The sequence below is a fragment of the Camelus ferus genome, chromosome 7 (genome assembly GCF_009834535.1).
Source record: "Camelus ferus isolate YT-003-E chromosome 7, BCGSAC_Cfer_1.0, whole genome shotgun sequence".
NCBI classification, from domain to species: domain Eukaryota; kingdom Metazoa; phylum Chordata; class Mammalia; order Artiodactyla; family Camelidae; genus Camelus; species Camelus ferus.
In genome coordinates, this window is record NC_045702.1 from 62636456 (window position 1) to 62661154 (window position 24699).

The following is a 24699-nucleotide window of genomic DNA, read 5'->3' on the forward strand; positions in this document are numbered from 1 at the left end:
CTTGATTGGTAATCTGTCTTCAAAAGGAGTCCCCAAATGAGTTTGAGTAGGGGTGAGGGGACTATAAAGACTTGTATCTCACTGCTGCAAATGGTACCTGGAGATAAACTCATAATCGGTGATGGAATGGAGGGTCCATGTTTGCAGCATTTGTCTTGGCAAGGAAAATCAGCATTTATGCTACCTTTGGCATAGAAGCTAGCTAGCAAACAGTAGTACTTCCTGACACTGGAGGAGTACTTTTTAAAAAAGTATTTCAGCATGTTGACCTTTGTGGCCTAGGGTGAAACACCACTAAGCAGAAAATGCAGAGATATCTGTTAAACTGTAACAATATTCCTGAAAGTCATTAATACCTCTCAAATCCAACAACCTTTCTCAGCTTTCTGTAGCATGTCAAATGACTGACTATCTCCTCTCCTTGAAATTCTTCTCTTGGCAACCTTGACACTGTATTATTTTGGTTCACTTTTCTGCTTTTTCTGTTTCTGTCGTAGGCCACTTCTGGTTCTCACTCCCTTTAAACATGGACATTCTTCAAATTGATGCTGTGACTTTAATTCTGTAATTTTATCTATAATCTAAAGTTTTTTCATTGGATTTCTCATCTATACCTTATCTTGCTTTTAGTTATCAACTCCATGCAAATAACACTCAATTCTAAATCTATATTCTTTACTCCCAGTTAGTTTTAATTTTTAATAGCTTGAATACCATTTCATGTGGGTAATCTAAGACCTCAGTCTCCTTCTAAATGAAACTCAAGATATTCTCCCTTCCTTTTAGCCAATCCCTTCACTGTATCTCACTTACAATTTTTTCTTTTTATTACTGAAGTATAATTGACATACAATACCTCATTTCACTTTTTAAATGTCTGTTAATTGTTAGCAGACCTCAAAGTGAATTAGGTTCAAAACCATGCTCCATTTACTTAAAAATAAAGTTATTTCATTTTACTCTAATTATAGTATGGTAGCAGATTGTTATAGAAAATGTAGAAAAATCAAAGAGAGAAAATTATATCATCCAAAGATAGCTCACCATTGTTAATATTAACATTTAAAAGCCTTCATCATTTTTAACCTTTCTCTCCCTTACTTTCTTGTATAACTGACCAACTCGCCAAAATGCTACCACATCATCACAATGTCCCTTGCATCTGCCTCATTCTTTCCATTTCTACTGCTACCACACAGATCCACGCTCTTTATCAACAAGTTCACAGCAGAATTAGTGAAATAATATTCTAACTCCTATCACTTCCTCTAGTACATTGGTTTTCATCCTTGGCTGTATAATGGAATCACCTAAAGAAGTTTAAAATACTAGTATCTTGGGGTCCACTCTCAGAAATTCCAATTTTATTGGCATGAGGTATGGTCTATACTATGGGAATTTTTGTGCAGCCATGGTTACAACCACTGTTCCAGCATACAAGTTTTCAAATTAAGAATATCTGGGTAGTCTGATAATCATATTAAGGTGATCTAGAGTGGGGATTAAATACATGCACTTTTTACAGGTGATTTCATTGCAGGTCCCACAGACTACTGCTCTAATCCAAGACTTCTCAAACTTTAATGTGAATATGAATCAACCTAGAATCTTGTTAAACTACAAATTCAGACTCGGTTTGTGATGAGGCCTGAGATTGTGCCTTTCTAACAAGTACCCAAATGGCTGAGGGCAGTGACAGTCTGAGGACCATTATCTGGGTAGCAAGGCTTTAAGAAACACTCCTTTAGAAGAACCCCTTTCAATCTATTCTACATTACAACAATTAGGCTAATCTTAATTTATTTGCTTTCATAATAGCACTTCGCCAATCAAAAAGTTTTAATGACTCAATTTTCTATAAATCAATCCCAAATTTTTGACCTTGGCATTCAGTATTTTCTACTTAGTATGGCTTCCATCTTCATTTTAAGGCATCTTCTTATCAAACCTCTGCAAAATACTTCAATATGCATGTTTGAGACCTAGAACAGTGCTTCTCAAACTGTAACATGCAAACGAATAACCAGAAGAACTTGCTTAAAGCATTCCTGGAGTCTACCCTCAAGAGATTCTGATTTGGAATCTGGAAGGAAGTCTGGTGAGTACAAGAATTTGGATTTATAAGAAGCTCCCAGAAGTTACTGATGCTACAGGTCTGAAGGCCACATTTTGAGTAGCCTCCTCCAGATACTTTAACCAAAATCTTTTCCATTCAAATATTACCACTACCTATGAAATCTTCTGGGATAAGTAAAATTAAAATGATCTCTGCTTCTTTTCAATGCCTGTAACGGTTACTGCCTAAATAATTTATATAGCTCTCAGCATCATAATATTTTGGAGGGAATAATGAAATCATAACTTTCTTGATTAAAAATTAGAAAACTGAGGCCCAGACAAGCAGTTACTCAGTTGCTGAGCTGAGACTACAATTTTAAAATTCTTTTTACAACAGTTTTAAAACTCCAGGTGCTAAAACCACAATATAATGAAGTAAAACTCTTCAGTAAGACTTGTGAATGATTTTTATGGCTTTTCAATGAAGTGTGAAATGCTCTGATAGCTGCCAAGTGTCAAACAGGCCCTGTGGCTGTAAAGCGGAGTGTGACTTACCACCTTTGGTTTTCTAGTGACCTTTATTTGATCTGACAATAAGTAGCTACACTTAAAGCTTTGAATAATCAAGTAGGACAAGGATGCACTGAAAATATCTAAGATAATACTTCTTTAAAAAAATGCTTTTCACAATGAGTTGAAGCACTAACAAACACAACAACCACCTCTGGCATATCAACCATTTCTTCAATCACTATGATAAGTGAAGCACCAATATAAATAAAATGAGGCCCAATGATGAGGCTTGCTCGAGGGAAGTCTGCCAAGGGGAGAAAAATCACTAAACTTTTAATTGGGCTATGCTAATAGACCTAACCTGTCATTCTTTCCCCAAGTCTCTCTATTCTAAAGTAGAAAAACAAAACTCAATGCTAAGAAAAAAAAATATTACTTATAGTATTACATTCCTCTCAGATTCACATTTTAATGGAATTCCATTTTTGTGTGCTAAGCATCCATTACCTAGTTATTTTTTAAGTTCTTTTATACTTAAAGCATACAGGACTTATTAGATATTGATAATGTCATTTTATATATTTAAAATAAGCTTCTGAAAGTATGCAGTCATCTTTGCTTTCCTTTCTCAATTCTTAGTTTGTGTAATGCAGGGATCCACTGCAAACCAAGGTCTGTGGGCCAAATCTAGCTTGCTGCCTGTTTCTGTATAGCCCACAAACTAAAAACTGTTTTTACATTTTTAAATGTCTGAAAAAAATCAAAAGAATATTTCATGATATATGAAAGTTATAAGAAATTCAAGTGGGAGTATCCACAAACAGTTTTATTGGAACGCTGCCATGCTTTTATATACTGTCTATGGCTGCTTTCTGGCTACAGTGGCAGAGTTGAGCAGCTGCCTAAAATATTTACTATCTGGGTTTTCACAGAAAAAAGTCTGCTTACCACTGGAATAATTCTTTGAAATATGAAAAAATTAAAATTAGAGTGACTTTATTTATAGTTTGGCTTAATAAACGTTTAACATATAAGCATTTCAGACAATTGCAGTCCACTCTTCTCTGTGTTACTTTTATCTCATAAGTAATTCTGAATGATTAATATTGTGAAACTCCAGATTTTCCTATTTAAGAAAGTTCTGAAAAATATACTAAAGTGAGGGTTAGCTATAAGTACTCATTGTTAGAAGGTGGCCAATAGAGATAAAAAGAAGAGGCTGGCCAAAAGAGACAAGGAAGTGCTCTATTCTGCAAATGAGTGGTATGAGTTTAATGCAAAAACCAAACCAAAACAAATCAAATCAAACCAAAACAACCAGTCTCAAGGTAAATCCAGGTAAACTAGATATGCATATAGTGGTAACATCATTAAGAGGAACAAGGCAGTCAGGAGCAGGTGGGAGGGGACAGGGAAGACTGGTTGGAATATCCGTATGAGGAAGTCAACTGGGCAGCAGTATAGCACGAGGAACTTCAGGGCTAGATACTCTACAATGACTGTTATCTTCAGGGATGTTAGCAAACTTTTAATTGCTCCTGATTCCATTTTACCTCCAAGGATGAATGTTGGTGGGTTTGTTTTCCTTAATAACAAGGGCTCCTGATTACTTTAGACCCACAAAAGGGACAGAAATGACAGGTTAAATCAAATGTTAAGGTAAGCAAAACAAACACTGATTATTACACATTACCAAGACACGGACTTCACCATGTGGAATATTTTTTAAAAAACACAAAGTTTTACCTCTACACAGGTTTTCATCCCTGAGGCAGCAGCATAGTGCAGAGGTGTATTCTTTTTGTTGTCAACGGCATCAATAGCTGCTCTCTCATATTCGCCTTGGTCAAGTTTTGCTCCTTTCCATCTTAAAATCATCTGCAGACAATCTGCTCTTCTAAAATCATCTTCTGCGGGGCGTGCTAAGCGAGGATGAAGGGCTCCTTCAGATATCATAATTTGAGGTCCCATACACAACAAATGCATAGATGTTTCATTATGCACATTCCGTTTATTTGGATTTCCATCTCTACCGAAAAGAAAGGTCCTAAAATGGTAAAGGAAAAGGATGAAAATGAGTTTTTTCCTACCTTGAAATAATACATAGAAGATACAATTAAAAGGTGAACTCTACTTCTAAGCTGCTAATCCAATTTCTATTGAAGTGTTCTTTCACAATAGGTTGAATGACTAACCCTCACAGTTATATAAAAAAAACCCTCCATTCTAGAGCAATAATACTGAAAAAAACAAGTTGAATATCTTTACAGAATTTGCTAATAAAAGAAGAGAAAAAAGGACAGAAAAAAAAAAGAAAGGGAAGGAAACGGAAAATGAGGGAGAAGTAAAGAAAAAAGGAAGATGAGAAGAGGAAGGGGAGGAAGAGGAAAGGAACAGAAAGGAACACTTCCAGCCTAATAAGTCAAATAACATAAACGCCTTAGGGTACATTATTAAACATTCCACACCAACATTTTTCTTTATTGCTCTGCTCTGTTTTATTTCTCTTTAGTACATATTTACTCAATAAGGATGGTGACAATATAAGCAAAGCAAGTAATGCATAAATCTGGGAGTAAATTTCAAATCTAGGAAAAATTTCTCTACCTGAAAGTCATCAGCTAGCCTTTGAAAGAATAAGGCACATATTTACACAATGTAATACTTTTGAGGGGAGTAAGTTGTGGTTAGTTCTAGAAGACCAAGATCTAATTCCAAGGTAGTAGCTCTTGCCAATGATAAGTCTAGGTCAGCTGCTTTAACTACTGCCAAATCCAGATCTGAGAGTTAAGCCTAGCTTCTACTACATCCTCGAGCTCGGGTCATAGGATTAATAGATGAGCCAGTTCAGTGGCTCATAACAGGATACTGGAAAATGAACTGGAAAAGACCTGCTAAATACAGTCAGCCTATATAAGAAAACACAAAGTATGAAATGGGCATACAAGTCCCATATCTGAAGATGAGTCACATTTACTTTGGAGGGCTGTTATCATTTGCATTCCTATGTCCCAGCGCAGAATAGCAACAGAAAGGGAATAGAGCCAAACTGTAAAGCCTAGTTACATTTGAATTATTTTTAGGTTAGTTTCAGTGTAAAACACATAGCTCTGACAGAAAAAAAAATAAAAGAAACAACAGTATCTGACAACTTTGGAACAACTCTGTTCTTATCATTTAAGACTTTAGACAGCTCAGCAGTACAGCTCTTCAAAACTAGCCTATTAAGCTTTCAGCATCCACATTTATTTGAACTGTTCTGAAAGTAAGACATGAATCTCTGAACGAGAAACAAATCAATTATTATTACTTATAATAACTATGCCAGTCTCTCATACTCCTACACTTCCCACTAGGGCAACGCAATCCAAGCCAGATCAGACATCAGAGCACACGTACTGGGGTCTGTACTATACGCAAGTGCAGCAGGCAGACTTACGCTTCCACCCCAAAGTGGGTCATGTCCTAATCCCTGGAACCTGTGAATTACTTTACACAGTAAAAGGAACTTTGAAGATATAAGATTAAGGTTCTTGACATGGAGAAATTATCCTAGATTATCCAGGTGGGCCCAATGTAATTGTGAGTCCTTAGAAAGACAGCAGGGTCAGAATCAGAGAGATACTAAAAAATGCTATGCTGCTGTCTTTAAAGCTGGAGGAAGGGGTCACAAGCCAAGAAGTACACGTAGCTTTTGAAAGTTGGAAAAGCTTAGAAAAGGGATTCTACCTACGAGCCTCCAGAAGGAATACAGTCCTCCCAACACCTTGAGTTTAGTCTAGTGTTACCTTTTCAGACTTTTGATCTCCTGAACTTTAAGATAATAAATTTGCGTTGTTTTAAGTCACCAAATTTGTGGTAATTTGACATAGCAGCAATAGGAAGTTAATAAAGCAAGGAACCCTGAAAATAAGACTCTGGCAGGCTTGTATATCCTCCCTTCTGGAGGAGGGTGGGGGAGAAAGCCTATCACTGAGTGTGAACAGATTGTCCCAGGGATCTTGGGTTCTGAAGCTTTGGAATATAAAACATGCCTCTGGGGGAGGTGGGGAAGATAAGACTAGTTATCTGAGTTTTACAATTTACAGAATGCCTCAGTGGTCTCAAGTCTCATCCACTCCTTATCCCCATTCAAACATGTATCTCCTGGGAGGTAAACCTCTCTGAGTTCTCAGTCTCTACTGGGTCATAGTTTAACTTTGAAGGCTTGTCTTTTAGCCCAGGTCCCAAGTTTCAGTAAAATTTGCTTAGAAAGTCTAAACTGTGCATATTTTCTCTATCGTCCCACACAGCCTCTGATGCCCACAGTGCATGTGTAGGCTCTTCACTGCACACTCTGCTATTTGGTTTTCTAAGACTTGACCTAGCCATCTAAACAAACCCAACCCAACATAGAAGCCTCTTTATACACTAGGCTCCCTCCTCCAGCTGTGTTTGGCTCTTTTCTTCTTTGTCTTCATACAATATCCTAATCATATAAATCATTACACTGTATCAGAGTTACTTTTTTACATATCTGCTCCCTTATCCCACTTAGTTTATAGGCTTCTAAGGCAGGGTATATATCCTGTTCTTTCTTGAATCTCCAATATAGTGTCACACACAGAGCAAATTCATGCTATAATTTTGATAGATCAACTGAACGGATATTACTTTTATAATCTAGTTCAGTGACATGACATTGAGAGTATCTTAAGACAGAACTCTAGATCTCTCAAGCCAGCAGTGTAGTAGACTGGCCAAGAACATGGCATCTGGTATAGACCGCCAGGCTCTAATCCCAGTTCTGTTACTTTTCAGCTATATGATCTCGGGCATTACATATTAGCTCATAACCAACTAATATATAGTTCATTTCCTTTGACCAAGGAAATCTACTCCTGGAATTTATCATAAAGAAAGTAACTTAAAAAATAAAAATCTATAGGAACAATGATATTCAATACATTATTATTTTGAATAGAAAAAATTGTAATCACCTAAATGTCTGGTTATAAGAGAAATGGGAAACATACATCATAGTATCTCTATACAACTGAAAATTATAAAGTCATTAAAAGGTCTATGGATGAATGCTTATAGCTAAAACAAGAAGGGAACACAGAATAATTCCAACAGCTGTCTAAAGGATGCAGGAAGCTGAGTAGTTTTGTTTATTTATATAACCATAATGTTGCTTCATAGTTTACAAGAAAAAAAGGAAAAAACAATTTTCCCTAAGTCAGCAACTGATAATAAAATTCTCAATCACATTTCCCTGTATTTATAATCATTGAATTATAGATTACAGTGAATAACCAAAATTTAAACAGTTTTCTAAAAAATGTATTCAAGATTAAACCTCTTCCAAGAGGCACTATTAACAACAAAAATTTCATTTTCTTAAACATTTAATTTAGAAATAAATTATTAAAAGTAATTCAGATTCTGTAAGATTCTGTATAACCACATTTATACAGCCTTTTCTATCCCGATTTCCAATATATCATTTATTCGCTTTTCTTTTTTTTTAACTTGTGTAATTTTTTTTTTACTGAAGTATAGTCAGTTTACAATGTTGTGTCAATTTCTGGTGTAGAGCATAATAGTTCAGTCATACATATGCATACATATATTCATTTTCACATTCCTTTTCATTATAGGTTACTGTAAGATATTGAATATAGTTCCCTCTGCTATACAGTAGAAACTTGTTTATTCTCTTTTAGCTTGTTTAGGAGACCTCAGGTTCTTATCACTATGGAATTTAACGTAAGTTGGAAGGATGTCAGTTGGTATAGAGAAATCTCTCTCTCTTTCTCTCTCATTAAGCAATTACAGATCATCCCCAATAGAGGGGAGAGATGGTGCGATAATTTTGCAAATGTTCTTATATCCAATCTGTCAGACTTTGATTAATCAAACCAAATAAAGTTGATTATTCAGAAGTTAAAGTATTAAAAACAGTTTCTTTATACATATCAATTCAGGAAAGATTCTCAAATTTATTAGACATAGTACTATACCTTCATAAATATTTTGTACTCAAACTGTAAAGTTGGATATTCTAATTTTATTCATTCACGTTACTACTTTCCTATTATCTATTTAAATTCAAAAGTAGAGGCTTTCTTAATTTACATGAATGTGTAAATAGAATAATAAATATATAATTGATATGTAAGTTTTAGGTAGACCCCTTTCTATAACTATGCCAGTATTTTATTACTTGCATGTAAGGTTAACTCTGGAACAAGAACAGAAGATAACTGGCAGGAAGGTGGAGTAAGGAAAACATTAACTTGGAAAAAACAATCCCTTTCATTTGACCCTAATAAAACATCCAGGAGCCATCTGTTTTTCTAGATTCTTTCACTGTTAATTCTCAAACAGCCAGTTTATAACTGCTACCTGTATTTCTGCTACATTTAATTTCCACTTCAATAAGACCTCATTCTTATTACTAAAATTACACTCTTTCACATCACCAGGAATTTCCTAAGAGCTAAATTCTTGATCATTGGCCTTAATTTTTGTTTTTAATCTGAAACTGCTGGTTACTTATTTATATTATGACCTCTGTATTACCTTGTTTTCTATAAGTACACATTTTTTCAACAGATCTCTTTATTTTTCTTCAGTATAACTTCTCTCTGACCTCAGACTTCTCATCCAAACTTAAGATCATATTTTAACTTCTTAGAGGTCCCCCTGTCTTGCATATTTCGTCATCATCTCATATTCAATTGAGCTCCCCCAAATAACAGTCTTCTCTCTTAGGGCTTCAATTTCTTACCATAACTCTCTTATTCTCCCAGTCACTAAAATATAGATACACCTCAGTTCGTCTGAAATCTCTTTCACGCAGCAAGTATCTTTGAGGAGTTGTTGTTTGCCAGGTACTATTCTAGAAGTTAGGCGTATTGTGAAGAAAGTCCCTGCCTTTATGGGGTTTGCCTACAAGGGGGGTTAGGAGAGGAGGACTGCATTTCAATCCATTTAGATGAACTTAATGACTCCTGAAATATGAGTCAAAAAATAGCAATCAGTAATTAGAAACTCTATTTTAATTCTCAAAGCTTGGGATTAATATACACCCTGATACAGACATGCTCTAAAAAAGAATTTATATTTTATTTGTACCCAAAGACAGGCCTCTTTTATTTCTAAAGAAGCAAAAGAATTATTCTGTAAAATCTAAGAATAAGTACTATTATCCCCATTTTTACATGATTTTCCCAAGAAGCTACAACTAATGGATTGTATATCCAAACTAGAACATGCTGACTCCAAAGTCTAAACAGTATTTTTGCTACATTAAATAGTAACTATTTATGAATATGGATTTAGTTTCCCAAGAAAGAGGCACTGTAGTATGGTATAATGTAAGCACACAGCACTTAGGTTCAGAGAGAGATAGATGCAAACTAGCTCCCAACTGTAAACTACTCTTCTTTTACCATATTATTCTGCCTAAGAAAAGAGGAGAGTTATGTGTGCTATTGAAGGTACCATAAAGCTAAAGGAAATGTGGATAAAATCAAGGGCTACTCCAAATGAATACTTTACTTTATGGCTACTAGGTTCTTGGTTAGGTATATCTACCTTTGTCTTCCCCTACATGTCATGTGTTAGGAATCCAGCCAAGCTAAGCCAAGGTCTACACTGAAGCTAACAGGCAGGTATACCAAATTAACTGACGCAGCATCAAAAATAATGGCCATCAACTTGTTATAAAGTTTAGCAAGGTTAAATACAGTGAGATATCTGAAGCTATCTAAAACACAAATAATTAACACAGAGTTGCTATTTTATTCAAGGTTGAGGAGTAAATGCTATTTATCCCTATTCTATAAGACATAGTAGTAAGAGAGTAATTTATTTCAAAAATCAACTGATCATTTAAAATAATAATTTGATTTGAGATTTTCTCTGCATTATGTAAATAAATTATGAAAAACAAAAGAATATACAGACTAAAGACATTAGAGTTGTTTATTCTTGGGAAAGGAAAGCAATAAAGTAATCTCTGATTCTAGTACAAGATGTTAAAGACTAAAAAAAAATTATGAGCCACTGATCTCCAAACAATTAAGGAAAGAAAAAGGAAAATATCCAAATGCTTTAGGCCAAAGTTGAAAGTTAAGTATAAAGGAAAAATACAGTAAGTATAAAGTACATGGCCAAATCATAAAAGTAGTAATTAAAAGAGAATATACAGCCACCCTTTCTTTAGGTCTTTAAATACTCCTTTAATAGAATGATAAGCACAGGATGGAGACAGACAGATATAGTCCTTCTTAGAAGAACAAAGAATATTGACCAGGTCAGCAATTTTTTAAACTTTTTGGTTCTGGAACACTTTCACAACATTAAAAATTATTGAAGATTCCTAATAGCCTTTGTTTATGTGAATGTTTTATATATATATATATATATATATATACACACACACACACACACACACACACACACACACACACATACACACACACACATATGTACAAAAAAAAAAAAGATATAAAAATAAGTAGATTCTTATTTAAAAAAAAAAAAGTTTTGACCTAACATACCCCCTTGAAAGAGTCTCAGGATCCAGGAGTCCTCAGAACACACTTGAAGACTCACTGGATTAAAATAACTTTCTTATATAGTGTTTTCCAATTTTATAAAGTATATTTTAGTTATAGTATAAATGGTTAAAAATATTTTGCTAGTTTATCTTAAAATATTACCTTAGTAATAATAATAATATTTAAATACATTTACTTTGGTATTCTAAGCATGTGTTAATCATATAACAAGACCTGATACTAAATATTACTGGAGTGTTCAAAATTAGGACGCTAAAGCAACAGTTTTGCAATCTCACTGAAAATGTTCAACTCAAAAAAAGAAAGCCTTAACAGATTAAGTAATCAATAGTTAATCTATTCAGATCATTATTAACTGTCTAGCACTGTATCTGTATTATTTACAATCTAGTGGAGAAGATGAGTTTAATGATAACAGGATGGTTTAAAATCTAAGTTATAGGAACTTCAGAGAAAAAAGTTAATAGGATGGCATTTCTAAAGCTGGGGAAAGCAGGAGGAGAGGCAACTAGTCTGACTAATAACATTATGTTAGAGAATAATGAGAAGTTAGGCTGACTGGGTAGAATGAAGGCAGAAAAAAGAGAGCTTCAGAAGCCAAAGAGAATAATGCAGATAATAGGGTACCGTTATAGTTTTCTCATAATAGAAGGAACACTGCAAAGGCTATACTTTGGCAAAATTAACTTGGACATGAGATTATAAGAGGAAAAGACTTGCAAAAAGAACATTTAGGAGTTAAAATTTTCAGATATTTCAGATATTGGTAGCAGGGGTTTATAAGAGTGTACTAAGCTTGGGGCAATGGGAATGGGAAGAAGTGATTGGTAAGAAGAGACAAGACTTAGTGAACTTCGCATTAGGAGCAGGTTAGGTAAAAGAGAAGAGTAAGGGATAAGTTAAGGATGATTTGAAGATACTTAGGGTTATATAAGTGAGAAATAATAACATTGTATACTAGACAGCATGAGAGACACATAACACATCAATTTAATCGTCCCATAAACTGTATGTGTATCTATTTTATGGGCAGGGAAACTGAAGTCCAGATTGACTAACTTGTTTTGCTAATAAATGGCTTGGGTAGCCCTGACATAGAGGCTTACCTGACTGTAGAGATAAGAGGCTATCATAATGCTGAAAAGCTTAAAGCCTAGAGTCCTCTGCCTGGGCAATCAGTTTTGGCACTAACACAGAGTTCTAACAAGTTGCTTAATCTTTCTGTGCTTGCGATTTCTCACCTCTAAAATGTGGATGGTTTTCTCACCTCTAAAATGCAGATGATAAATGACCTCAAAGAGTTGTAATGAGGATTAAATGAGACAATGCATATAGAGCATTGTTAACAGTGCCAAGGAAATAGTAAGCCCTCAATGTTTGCTATTATTTTATTAGCACAATATCTTATCGTCAACATAGGGAAGACCAGTTTTGGAAGAAAAATATAAATTTCAAACAAGAGGAGTTGTAGGTGGCTTCTAAGCAGGTATTTTTAGGAAATGAAAATAAAAGATAAACGCAAAAATGAGAGGTTATAGAAATACTTATTTTTAAGTGAAGAAATACCTATTTTATTTTTAAGAGGTTATAAAAATATCTACTTGATAAAGCCATGGGCCTGGATAACCTAAATTATTTATAGAATTTTTCTCATTCACAAATCCTGATCATAAAAGTATTTCCTGTGTAATAATTTTGTAAAATTTCTATTTATTTTGTGTAAGAAACTATGCTAGAAATACAAAGAAGGTCTTTTTAAAAAGTTGTAATTTAGGTAGGCAAAGAGAAGATACGCAAAATTATAGAATCCAAAGAGTGTATACCAAATAAGTAATATAAACGAACAAAAAAGAGCCATAGTAGTTCAAAAAGATTGACGTTCCTCTGTGCTGTGACAGGCTAAGATGATAGATAAAGCATACCCAGGACCTTGAAGGAGGAAGGCTAACATTTAGAAAAGAAAGAGAAAGCTGAGAGGAATGGGAAACAGGGATACTCTTTGCAGAAAGAACAATTGAATGAACATGGCAGACAGAACACACATGGCATGTTTCAGGAATACCAAAAACAGCAGCTTAATTTGAACAATAAATTTGTATAAAAAGAAATAGAGAAAGGATTGAAGTTTTTTGTCAAGCTCTAAGGTGCTTTGGATATTGGTTTCAGAATTACATTTCATTGTGCAAGCAAAGAAGTGCTTCTCTTCTAGCATCAGACTTCTGTAGTTGTATAATCTACTTTTAAAACACCTGATTTGTTTTAGAGTCTACTTTTCTATCCCTTGCTTCTTTCATTTTATAAGCTACCAAACATCAAATTTAATTCCCATGTGATTAGGAAGAATCTTCATAAATTTACTGTCACTAATGCTTTCTTGTTGAACAGATTTTTTTTTAAGTTTCCTATTATTTTCAGTTTCAAGAAAATGCCCTGCTTTTAGAAAAATCTTTTCAAGTAACTGAAACCCATTAAAAGAAAGGAAACTCAAATCTGATCATGACTAGGTAAGGCAAACACATTGTTTTTCAATTTAAATTACCTCAGGTACCATTCCTTGAAATTTTTTGATAGCTGACAAGTACTTTTCTAGAATTGAAATGTTATAAACACTACACTATTATCAAGAATTCATACTATGAAACATATTGAAGATCAAAATGCATTTACAGTAAAAAGACTATGTGAACTAACCTCACTATTAAAATTTTCAGTTTAATTTGGAGACAATAAAAAATCATATTTAATAATTTAGGTATATTCAGTTTTAAACAGAAAGTTTAATTCACTGCAATACCACATAACAAGCACATATGTATGCATATATTTTCAAAGGTCAGGTTTTTTCCCCTTTCTCTGATTTGTTATCAACTGGTTTACTGTAATACTTACCCTAATATTCTATTCATTCCATGTCTAGCAGCATAGTGTAATGGAGTATTGTGCTGGTAGGGCTCCCCATAAGATGTATTTGGATCAAGGGATTCTTTTAGCTGAGGGTTGTTTTCATATATTTGGCAGGCCAGGTTTTCATCACCATTGATGAGTGCTTTACGGAATTTGGTGGTTGTATTTCCCATGTTTTGTTTTGTTTTGTTCTGAAAGGCAGTGGCACTTTTTTCTTTTCCCCTTCAGCCACTTTGTGAATACTTCTGCAACATGTTTCACATTCTAATGGAGGAAAAAATTATCAAATTAGATTGTAAAACAATAATCATGAAGCAGTATCCTAAAGAAACATCACAATTAGAAACACTAATAAAATCTAAGAAGCATATGTAAGGTAACAAACTATATTACATGCTACCAAACTTATCGTAATAGCCAAAAATCTCACAATTTTAATACTACCCAAATTAACTTACTAAACTCTAGTATTTTCCCACACAGAAACTGTTAAGGTACCACAGGCTGCACTTTATACTAGAAAAGTTATCTACAGATATGGGCTTTTCAATTTTCTCCTTCACATAGGCAAGAAATGAGCTTGACTAAAATCTATGGTTGAATACACCTAAATCCCCGTATAAATTATGTATAAATCTGACTCAGCCAATTCGTGGGAGAGTGAAAAATGTAGAAAATTTTGCTCATACAAGAACTCCAGAATGTGTTACATTATAGCAAAGGAAAAGTGAAACTGCTCAGTACTTACAAGGACATCAGTGAAAAATATAAATGATTTTTTAAATGTAAATACATAGGACTACATAACTCAGCAAACTAATAAAACTGACTGTAACTAATTATACACAGAACAATGGAAACAGTGTTTATTCTACCACAATATCATGAAGTTTTTTTCCTTCTATTGTAAAACAAGGCTGAAAACATCAAATGTTTATGCATACCTTTTGGAAAGAGGTTATGATAAAGATCACATGGGCATTTACTATTGAAGCAATGTAAGGTAAGTAGGGGAAGAAGGACATGGAACACTTACTGAACTTAGAGTTTGAAAGCTCACATTTGCCTACACTAGTTATGTAATTGTGAGTAATTACTCTCTGAAAGCCTCAGGTTCCTATCTCAAGTAAAGGAAAATGACTATTTCTTAAAGACTTATTAGTGCTACTTTATTTAAAGTACCTACCATATTCCTTGGCTAGTGTGCTCAATAAATGCTAGTTTCATTCCATCCCAATCAATGTTTCTGAATCTACTCTTGAACCATCATCAAAATTAGTGATAAAGTAAATAGCTTACACAAAATTAGGCTTATTCAATTGATGAGTATGGTAGAGGTGAGGGTCTCTAGTGTTGTACTAATTAATAGGAGATAAAACTGAAAGTAGATTGGAGTTAGACTAAGAAACTTTAACTTGTAAAGAACGGATAATTAAAGGCTTTAATGCAGGGCAATGATATGATTATTTTATGCTTTAGAAAATTAACTATTGTGACAGTGTAGAAAACAGACTAGAGGGAGGAAAACTTAGGAGGCAGAATACAAAAGACTTATCATGTTAACCAATTAACTCAGTGGCAGGCTAGACATTAAAACATAGCTAAAAAAAAAAAAAGTTGAAAATAATAAGTACTTCTCCAAAATAAGCTTTGTACAGGGCAGTAGTAATTTCAACAGAAGACAAATTGAAGGACTGAAAAACAGATGAGTTTTTTCTTTTAAGTTTCCTATAGAACAGAAACTCTCAACCTTGGCTGTACATTTAATAACCTGGAAAACTTCAAAGAGTCCCTCTGGCCAAGCTAAATCCCAAACCAATGATGTAAGTCTCTTAGAGGGCGGCACCCAGGCATTGGTATTAAAGCTCTTTGGGTGATTTAAATGTGTACACACCACCAATATAAAAAGTTCCTAGATCCTTCTAGCCAAATATTTTTATATTAATATGATGATGAAGGTGAGAAGGCAGGTTTGGACATCTGCTAAGCCTATTTTAGAGATAGGTGTTCATTACCTACGTACAACAGAAGCACATTTTCTGGCCCATATCTATACTTAGTAAGGTCATTATTTGGGTCTTTTAAAGGTTCTTTGTTATTGATTTTTCACTTTAAATATGCAAATGAAATGCATATTAGAAAGGTTTGAAAACAAAGGAAAACTACAAAGAACTAACAATCTATTTACTGGAAAACAACCACTGTTAGCATTTTGAGAAATACGCCGTTTATAAAGTATGTAAATATGTGTTTGTATACATACATACACTTTAAATATATACATAAATTATATCATACTACATAATTTTAAATTTTTTATTTAGTTTTTCAGGGGGTTGCTGAACCTTTAGCCTAAAGTACTACTCCTTTACCATCTCATCTTGAATGAGGAGCAAATTCTTTCCACATACCATGCTTATCACATTATACTACAACCACATATGGGACATTTTTAGGGACAGCCTAAATTTTTTTTTGGGGGACAGCCTGTATTTTTTCTTTGTTTTCATTGAATCCAGGAACCATATGTTTATACTCAGTGAAATAATTTGTGTTTTTTTATACTGCCTTAGGCATTTTAAGGGTTTATTATTCTTAATGAGAACTCCATTCAGTTTTTTGTATATTTTGATCTATAATCAAATATAAAGGATATCATGTGGGTTCAAAAGGGTCTTTCCTAAGGATTTGGAAACTTTCAGTTGTTTTGGTCTTATTTTTCATCCCTGATGGAATGTAGCTCAAATTATGAACACTGTTAAGAGTTCTGGATTAGATGAATGAGCAACATGTTTTCATTGATTTACATTATTACTTTAGTGAAATGTTCTATAAGAAAATAATTTCTACCCAAGATGTGAAAAAAGAAATATCTAAGAAAGCAAGAATATCTTGCAGATATTTATAATAATAAGATACTTTTAAAAGGTCAGTAATATTCTAAATGTACATTAAATATTACTGTCACTCATGCTGAAAAGCATAATGGCATCTAGAAACTTTTTCGTGGTTCTCAGATATGTTCAAGCCTATTTCATTTTTAAAATTTGAGTTTAATAAGCTTAAAAGGCACTAGGAAATGCATCACTTAAAACAATCATAGCTCCATTCCCTCTCAGATTTATTCTCACAAGTCTTGCCTAGAAATTTACCAGATGGTCCTTTCACTTTTTCATAGCTATAGCTAGCATAACCTGAAGTGATTGTTCCCTCTTTGTTTGAATCAAAGCTTTATGCAGTAATATTTCTGCAACTCCAAGATAAATATATGTATACAACTTCATGAGGCAGGTGATGGATTATCAAAGAGGCAAAAATAATTCATTATTCTGGGCTTCTCAGTTATACAGGAAAATGTAGGCAAAGTTTCAACATCTTTGAATAGTAAAGCACAGCACTTGATAAGTATTTAATGAAAAAAGTAAGAAAAATGTAGCCTGTCAATGGACTCCAAGAAGCTTTCCCTAATGTCTGATTAACTTCTAATTGTGAAGGGTTCTATAACTCTTGCTTTAAATCTTTGTCTCTCCACTTCTCCATTCATAAGTTAATAATCTGCAACAAAAACTCAAGTGCACTTAAATTAATAAATTATTCCTAGAAATCCTATAGAAGATATTCTTCAGAAATAAATTATCAACTCCTAATTTATCAGGTTCCACAAAAGTAAATTATTTTTAAAATCATAATTATGGACTGAAGGTTGACCTCAACAAAATAAACTGATTCTTCATTTAACTAGCAATAAAGAGAGCATTTAGAAATTTGACATCAAACTGGTGAGAGTCTATTGGGAAATCTTACAACTTCCTGTAAAGTTACTTACCACAGCAGCTGGTCTCTACGTACCCCTGCCCCTCAACATATACTCCTTGATCTTAATCCTATTACTTTAATAGATTAAAACATTTTTAAGCCATATTATAGTACATTATAAACAAAAGTCTGAGTGCAAACATTAATTAACACAACTGGAGGTACACTTTAAAGGTCATAAATATACCACTAAAGTGTTAATTTATATTCATACAAATAAAGAACAAGAAAAACAATTTAGATTACTGGATTAAGATGGTGGAGTAGATGGAAACTTGAGCTTCTTTCATGAACACAACAAAATCACAATTAACTGCTGAACAATCACTGATAAAAAAGACTGGAACCTACCAAAAAAGAGCTTCTACAGACATAAAGAAAGAACCACGATGAGATGATAGAAGGGGTGCACTCACAACATACTCCCCAGATGGGCAACTCACAAATTGGAGAACAATTATATTGTAGAGGTTCTCGACAGGAGTGAGAGTTTTAAGCCCCATGTATCAATATGACACACCATATTAACAAAATGAAGAATAAAAACCATTCGATTACCTCAAAAGATCCAGGAAAAGCTTTTGACAAAAGTCAATATCCATTTATGGTAAAAACTCTCCACAAAGTTGGCACAGGGGGAACATAACTCAATATAATAAAGATCATAAGTGACAAACCCACCGGCAATATCACACTCAACAGTGAAAAGCCAAAACCACTCATCACTTTTATTCAACATAGTTTTGGAAGTCCTAGCCACAGCAATCAGAGAAAAGGAAACAAAGGGATTCAAACTGGAAAAGAAGAAGTAAAACGGTCACTGTTTGCAGATGACACGATAATTACATACAGAAAATCCTTATGCTACCACAAAATTACTAGAGGTCATCAATGAATTAGATAAAGTTGCAGGATATAAAATTAATGTACAAAAATCTGTTCCATTCCTATACACTAACAACAAAATACTGGAAAAAGAAATTAAGGAAACAATCCCATTTACACTGCATCAAAAAGAATAAAATACCTATGAATAAACCTCTCTAGAGAGGCAAAAGACCAATTCTCCAAAAACCGTAAGACACTGATGAAAGAGACTGAAGACAACACAAACAGATGGAAAGATATACCATTTTCTTGGATTGAAAGAATCAGTATTGTTAAAATGACCATACTACCCAAGGCAATATACAGATTCAACGCACTCCCTATCATGTTAACCAATGGCATTCTTCAGAGAACTGGAATAAAAAATTTTAAAATTTGTATGGGAACACAAAAGACCCTGAATAGCTAAAACAATCTTGAGAAAGAACAGAACTAGAGGAATCATGTTCCCTGACTTCAGATGATACTACAAAGGTACAATAATCAAAACAGTATGGTACTGGCACAAAAAGAGACACATAAATCAATGGAACAGGACATAAAGTCCAGAAATAAACCCATGCACTTGTGGCAATTAATCTACAACAAAGGAGGTAAGAATATACAAAGGAGATAAGATGGTTTCTTTAATAAGTGGTACTGGAAAAACTGGAAAGCTACATGTAAAAGAATGAAATCAGAACATTTTCTAATACCATATACAAAAATAAACTCAAAATGGATAAAAGACCTAAGTGTAAGACCAGATACTCTAAAACACCTAGAGGAAAACATAGGCAGAACACTCCTTGACATAAATTGCAGCAAGAGCAATATTTTTTCAATCTGGCTCCTAGAATGATGGAAATAAAAGCAAATATCAAAAAAATGGGGCCTAATTAAACTTGAAAGCTTTTGCATAGCAAAGGAAATGAGAAACAAAACCTACAGAATAAGAGAAAATATTTGCAAACAATGAGACTGACAAGGAATTAATCTCCAGAATATATAAACACCTGACACAGCTTAATATCAAAAACCAAAGAGCCAAAACAAAAAATGGGCAGAAGACCTAAATGGACATTTCACCAAAAAAGACATACAGATGGCCAAGAGGCACATGAAAGATGCTCAATATCACTAATTATTAGAGAAATGCAAATCAAAACTGCAATGAGGTATCACCTTACACCAGCCAGAATGGCCATCGTTAAAAAGTCCACAAATGACAAATGCTAAAGAGGGTGTGGAGAAAGGGGAACCCTCCCACACTGCTGGTAGGAATATAAACTGATGTAGCCACTATGTTGTTTCCCTCAAAAACTAAAAATAGAGTTATTATATGATCCAGCAATCCCACGCCTGGGCATAAATCTAGACAAAATTCTAGCTTGAAAAGACACACACACCCCAATGTTCATAGCAGCACCTTTTACAATACCCAAGACATGGAAGGAACCTAAATGTCCATCGATAGATGAACAAAGAAGATGTGGTATATATGTATAATGAAATATTACTCAGCCATAAAAAAGAAGGAAATAAGACCACTTGCAGCAACATGGATGGACCTAGAGATTATCATACTAAGTGAAGTAAGTCAGACAGAGAAAGACAAGTATCATGTATCACTTATATGTAGAATCTAAAAAAAAAATCCAAATGAACTTATTTACAAACCAGAAACAGAATCACAGACATAGAAAACTAACTATGGTTATCAAAGGGGAAAGGAATGGGGGAAAGGGATAAATTACGAGTTTGGGATTAATATATACACACCAGTATATATAAAATAAACAAAGACCTACTGTATAGCACAGGGAACTATATTCAATATCTTATAATAACCTATAATGGAAAAGAATCTGAAAAAATATATAAAACTGAATCAATTTGCTGCACACCTAGAACTAACACAACACTGCAAATCAACTATGTATCAATTTAAAGAAGAATAAATAAATAAAAGAAAAACAATGTAGACTTCAAAAGAAAACTGAAATATTTTATAAGTATTGATTTTTCATTAACTGTAAGGCATAGAATCACAGGAATAGAAAAGATGACATTTAAATCATCCTAGTCTATCTTTCCAAATTTAATACTAAAAAACACTCATGGCTTCTTATTAGCCAATATTTTGCCTTCCTCATTAGATTTTGAGGAATCTACTTTATTGCTCTTGCCCAAGACTAATGCTTTAGGAAGACTGAAATTTACATTACTGAGTGCACACTCAGTTCATAGCACCTGTAAGCAATGTTAAATGTAGGTGTCAGAAAACTTTTTCTGTAAAGAACCAGATAGTAAATATTAAAATATTTACTTTGTGTGTCATATAGCTTTGTGAGTCATATGATCTCTGTCTACTCAACTCTGCTATTGCAGCTTGAAAGGTCACAGGCGATATGTAATAGAATGGGTGTAGTTATGCTCTAATAAAACTTCATTTATAAAAATAAGCAGAGGGATTTGGCCCATGGACTGTAGTTTGCCAATCCCTGATTTGGTGGAAGGAACACAGCACAGTAGAACAATCTGGGTTGGAATCCCACATCTATTACTTCATACTTCTAGTATAATTCATTTAACCTCTCTGTACCTCATTTTTTCATCTGTAAAATAGGAATAAGGCCACCTACCTTGAATTGTTATGATTATCTAGGTACAGTATGTAATACAGTGCCTGGTACATAGTAGGTACTCAATAAATTTTATCTCCCTTCTCCTATTAAGATCTGCAAGCCATTGGTGGAAGAGTCAGTTGCTGCCTTTAAAGAACTCAATACTCGTTCTTTTCAAAAGACAGTGAAATCTTAAGAAAATGTCAGGAACTCTATAGTCTATATCAGGAATGATATATAACTGGTAGTCTAGACTTGATCATTTATTAGGTGTGTGACCTTTGGCAAGTTAGAAAACTATATATTTTTCAACTGTTTTCAGAACCAAAGTTAATTCCACTTTCACTATTTTGCTAGGTCACTGCCATTATTAACAAAAGTCTCTTCTATGTAATTGCACTTATAAATACTAAATGAAAGGGATATAGAACTGGGTACAAAGCTAGGGTACAGAATCTCACAATGGACGTATATGCAAAACATACACATACATCCATATCTAAGGTAGGAAACAAAAGGTCTTCATCTAAAATGTTGCTAAAAATGAAGTATCATTAAGAGATCTGGTGTTTAGCTTGCCTAATTGCATATTAAGTTGAGGTCAAGTGTGGCTTACTCTTGGTAGCTTCCTGTAAGAAATTCATGAACACCCAACCTACAAAAAAACCTTATGAGTATTAGAGAATACTATGAAAATGATCTGAGCTAAGAAAAGTCTTTTAAAAGAGAAAGCAGTTTTCCTGTAAAATGCATTCCAGAATTAAAATTCACTTTGCTGTTATTACAATATCTTACTATGGAAGCATTCAAAATAAAATGGCTACACAAACACAAAGGCATTATCACGACAATACTAAAAAACTCTATGTGGCAGTTTGGCTGCCTGAGGTTTCTCAGCAACCAGGGAAAAAGAGATAATTCAACATATTCCGGCTGCTCTTGGATATCTTTTATATCTACAGAACTCTCATAATGTGGAAAAGGATGCTGCAGTTAGAAAAGGAAGAAATGAAAATAGCTGCAAAAGGCAGCAGCTGACTACCTCTCTTTGCCAAAATGGCAAGTGAACACAGAAAATAGCATGAGGTCTGCAAGTGAAAACCTGTCTAAACATGGGATACAACCACTGTATGAAACATCACTCTTATTTGTCTATCTCCTATGAAGACAATTACCTGTAATGATCACAGATCTTAGAACTCTTCACACAAGTAAAACTTCCAGAGAGCTGAAATTTTTCTTAGGCAATATTCAGGTTTCATACATTTGACTTTCAAACTATTCAAAATGTTACGTGTTACATTTTATTCCCCCTTCACAACTACTTTTCATGCTTTGAGTTCAGATTTTCATACAATGCGGAGAATGAACATTTCAGGCTCTAATTCTATGGTGCTCTCAGCAAAGAACTTAATTTCAGCAACTTTGGCATCTCTAGTTATTCAGCAGTGTTTGCTTTTGTAATTTTTGAATATTGTATTTGTCCTTATTTCATAAACATAAGTGAAAACGTTAAGTTTGGGGTGTCTTACCTTGGTATTAGGAAGCCAAAGTCTCAGAAGAGATTCAGTAGAGACAAAGACAAAATTACTTATACCTCAAATTGAGGCTTCCTAAACTTAAACCAACTATATAGTCTATTTAAAAAGATTTACATACCATTTATAAAAGGTTAGAAATTTGTAAAGAAATATTATTTTAAGAGGTAATCATTTTTACCATTTGTAAGACTGTTAAATGCTTGAAATTAAAAAAAATATATAATTGGGATTTTGTTTGCACTTCAGGGAACAGAATGTTCCCTAGTATATCTCTAATTATTATATATGTTCAGATTTAATACTTCACAAAATAATATTAAAAGAGAACAATTTCCTTTCTTAAAATAACCACAAAGAACAAATACAAAAGTGGCATAATAAAAAAAAATTTAGATTTTCCTCATTGGAAAAGACCCCATTCCACCACGCATTTTTTTAGTCAGTGAGTCTTCCTGGCTTTGCTGTATCTCCATTGTGAGGTACTTGTTTTAAATTACTTTTGTTATGGATAAAAATCTAGAACTACTTTATCGTGTCAAGGTATTACAGTATTTGGCGTCTAGGAGCACTCATTGTTTCTTATTGATTATCCTGCTAAACCTAAAGGAATTTTCAAGTTGAACACAGTTTATTCAATATTACAATGTCAGCTCCATTTGTCTGATGATTTGTCTGAGGATGTTCTACTGTACTGCACAGAAAAAAGTTAACACTGCAGGTCTGAGATGGCTATACTTAGCAATGCCTGCTTCAAGACTGGCCCTTGGTTCTTAGATTTCAGCACAGTTCTCGCCATTCCTTAACTGATAGGAGTGGCTCACTATGCCTAAGTTGCTTGTACAAACAATGTGGTATATGCTAAACATTTATTTTTCTTCCAATAGTCTGGAATTTCAGTACATGCTAGGTAGAGTATGTCTGTGTGATCAGCCTTCAGTAAAAACCTTGAGCAGGAAATCTCTAGTAAGCTTCCTTTGTAAAACACATAGGAATTGTACAATACACGTGCTGTTGCAATTTGATGCTGGAGGAATTAGGTACATCTTGCTTGACTCTATGGAGAGAGGACTCTTAGAAACTTGTGTCTAGCTTCCTCTGGACTTTGCGCCATGTGCCTTTTGCATTGGCTGACTTTGCTTTGTATCTTTTTGCTGTAATAAACCTTGACTGTGAGTACAACTACATGATGTGTCTTGTGAGTCCTCCAAGAGTACGATCCCCTACAACAAGTCGTGTCAGAAGTGGGATTCATCAGACTATCCCTGACTTACTAAAAAATCGCAAAAGCATTGTTTAGGAAAAGAAAAGATAAAGGACTACGGTATGAATAACCTCCGGTGACTGGGTAGCTATGAAGTTATCCATAATACTAAATAGCAGGTGAGCTGCTTGCTGCTGAGAGATAAAATTGCCTATGAAATTTGAAAATGAAAGACCCACTCCCAGGAGAGCTGACTTGCTGATCCTCTGCTTGCTTTAGGTTCTAGTGGCTAAAGTGGGGAGCTAGGTGTAGGGGTAGGAGCACATCCCAGGTGCTATCTTTGTTTTGGCTCTTTCCTGCAGGCTGGAGGGAAAAGGGCCCAAACATTCCCAAAGGTGAGCTTTGTGTGGCCCCAAAACATTAAAAGTTTGCACTGCTCTATCTTATAAGTGAGAGGGGAAAAATGGTTAAATCAGCTCCCAGTGTTGGAGTAAAGCTTTAGATAAACCAGAGGGGAATAAGAGGGGGAGGGGATAACTTGCAACCGTTTCTTTAACCGAGCTAAATCCCTTAAATTCCAGCCAAGATATAAGCCCAGC

At 34.1% G+C, this 24699-nt stretch overlaps 1 protein-coding gene across 6 annotated transcripts in view; it reads right to left on the minus strand.

Annotated features, from left to right (window-relative positions):
• ANKIB1 (ankyrin repeat and IBR domain containing 1) overlaps positions 1-24699 on the minus strand; it is a 205346-nt gene that overhangs the window by 59571 nt on the left and 121076 nt on the right. For all 6 annotated transcript variants that reach the window (XM_032484014.1, XM_014553304.2, XM_006177778.3 and 3 more), the window contains 2 exons: positions 14034-14312; positions 4318-4618 (listed from right to left, as the gene is read on the minus strand). In XM_032484014.1, the coding sequence (XP_032339905.1) occupies positions 4318-4618; positions 14034-14221 (489 nt within the window). In that variant the 5' untranslated portion in view covers positions 14222-14312. The remainder of the gene's footprint in view (positions 1-4317; positions 4619-14033; positions 14313-24699) is intronic.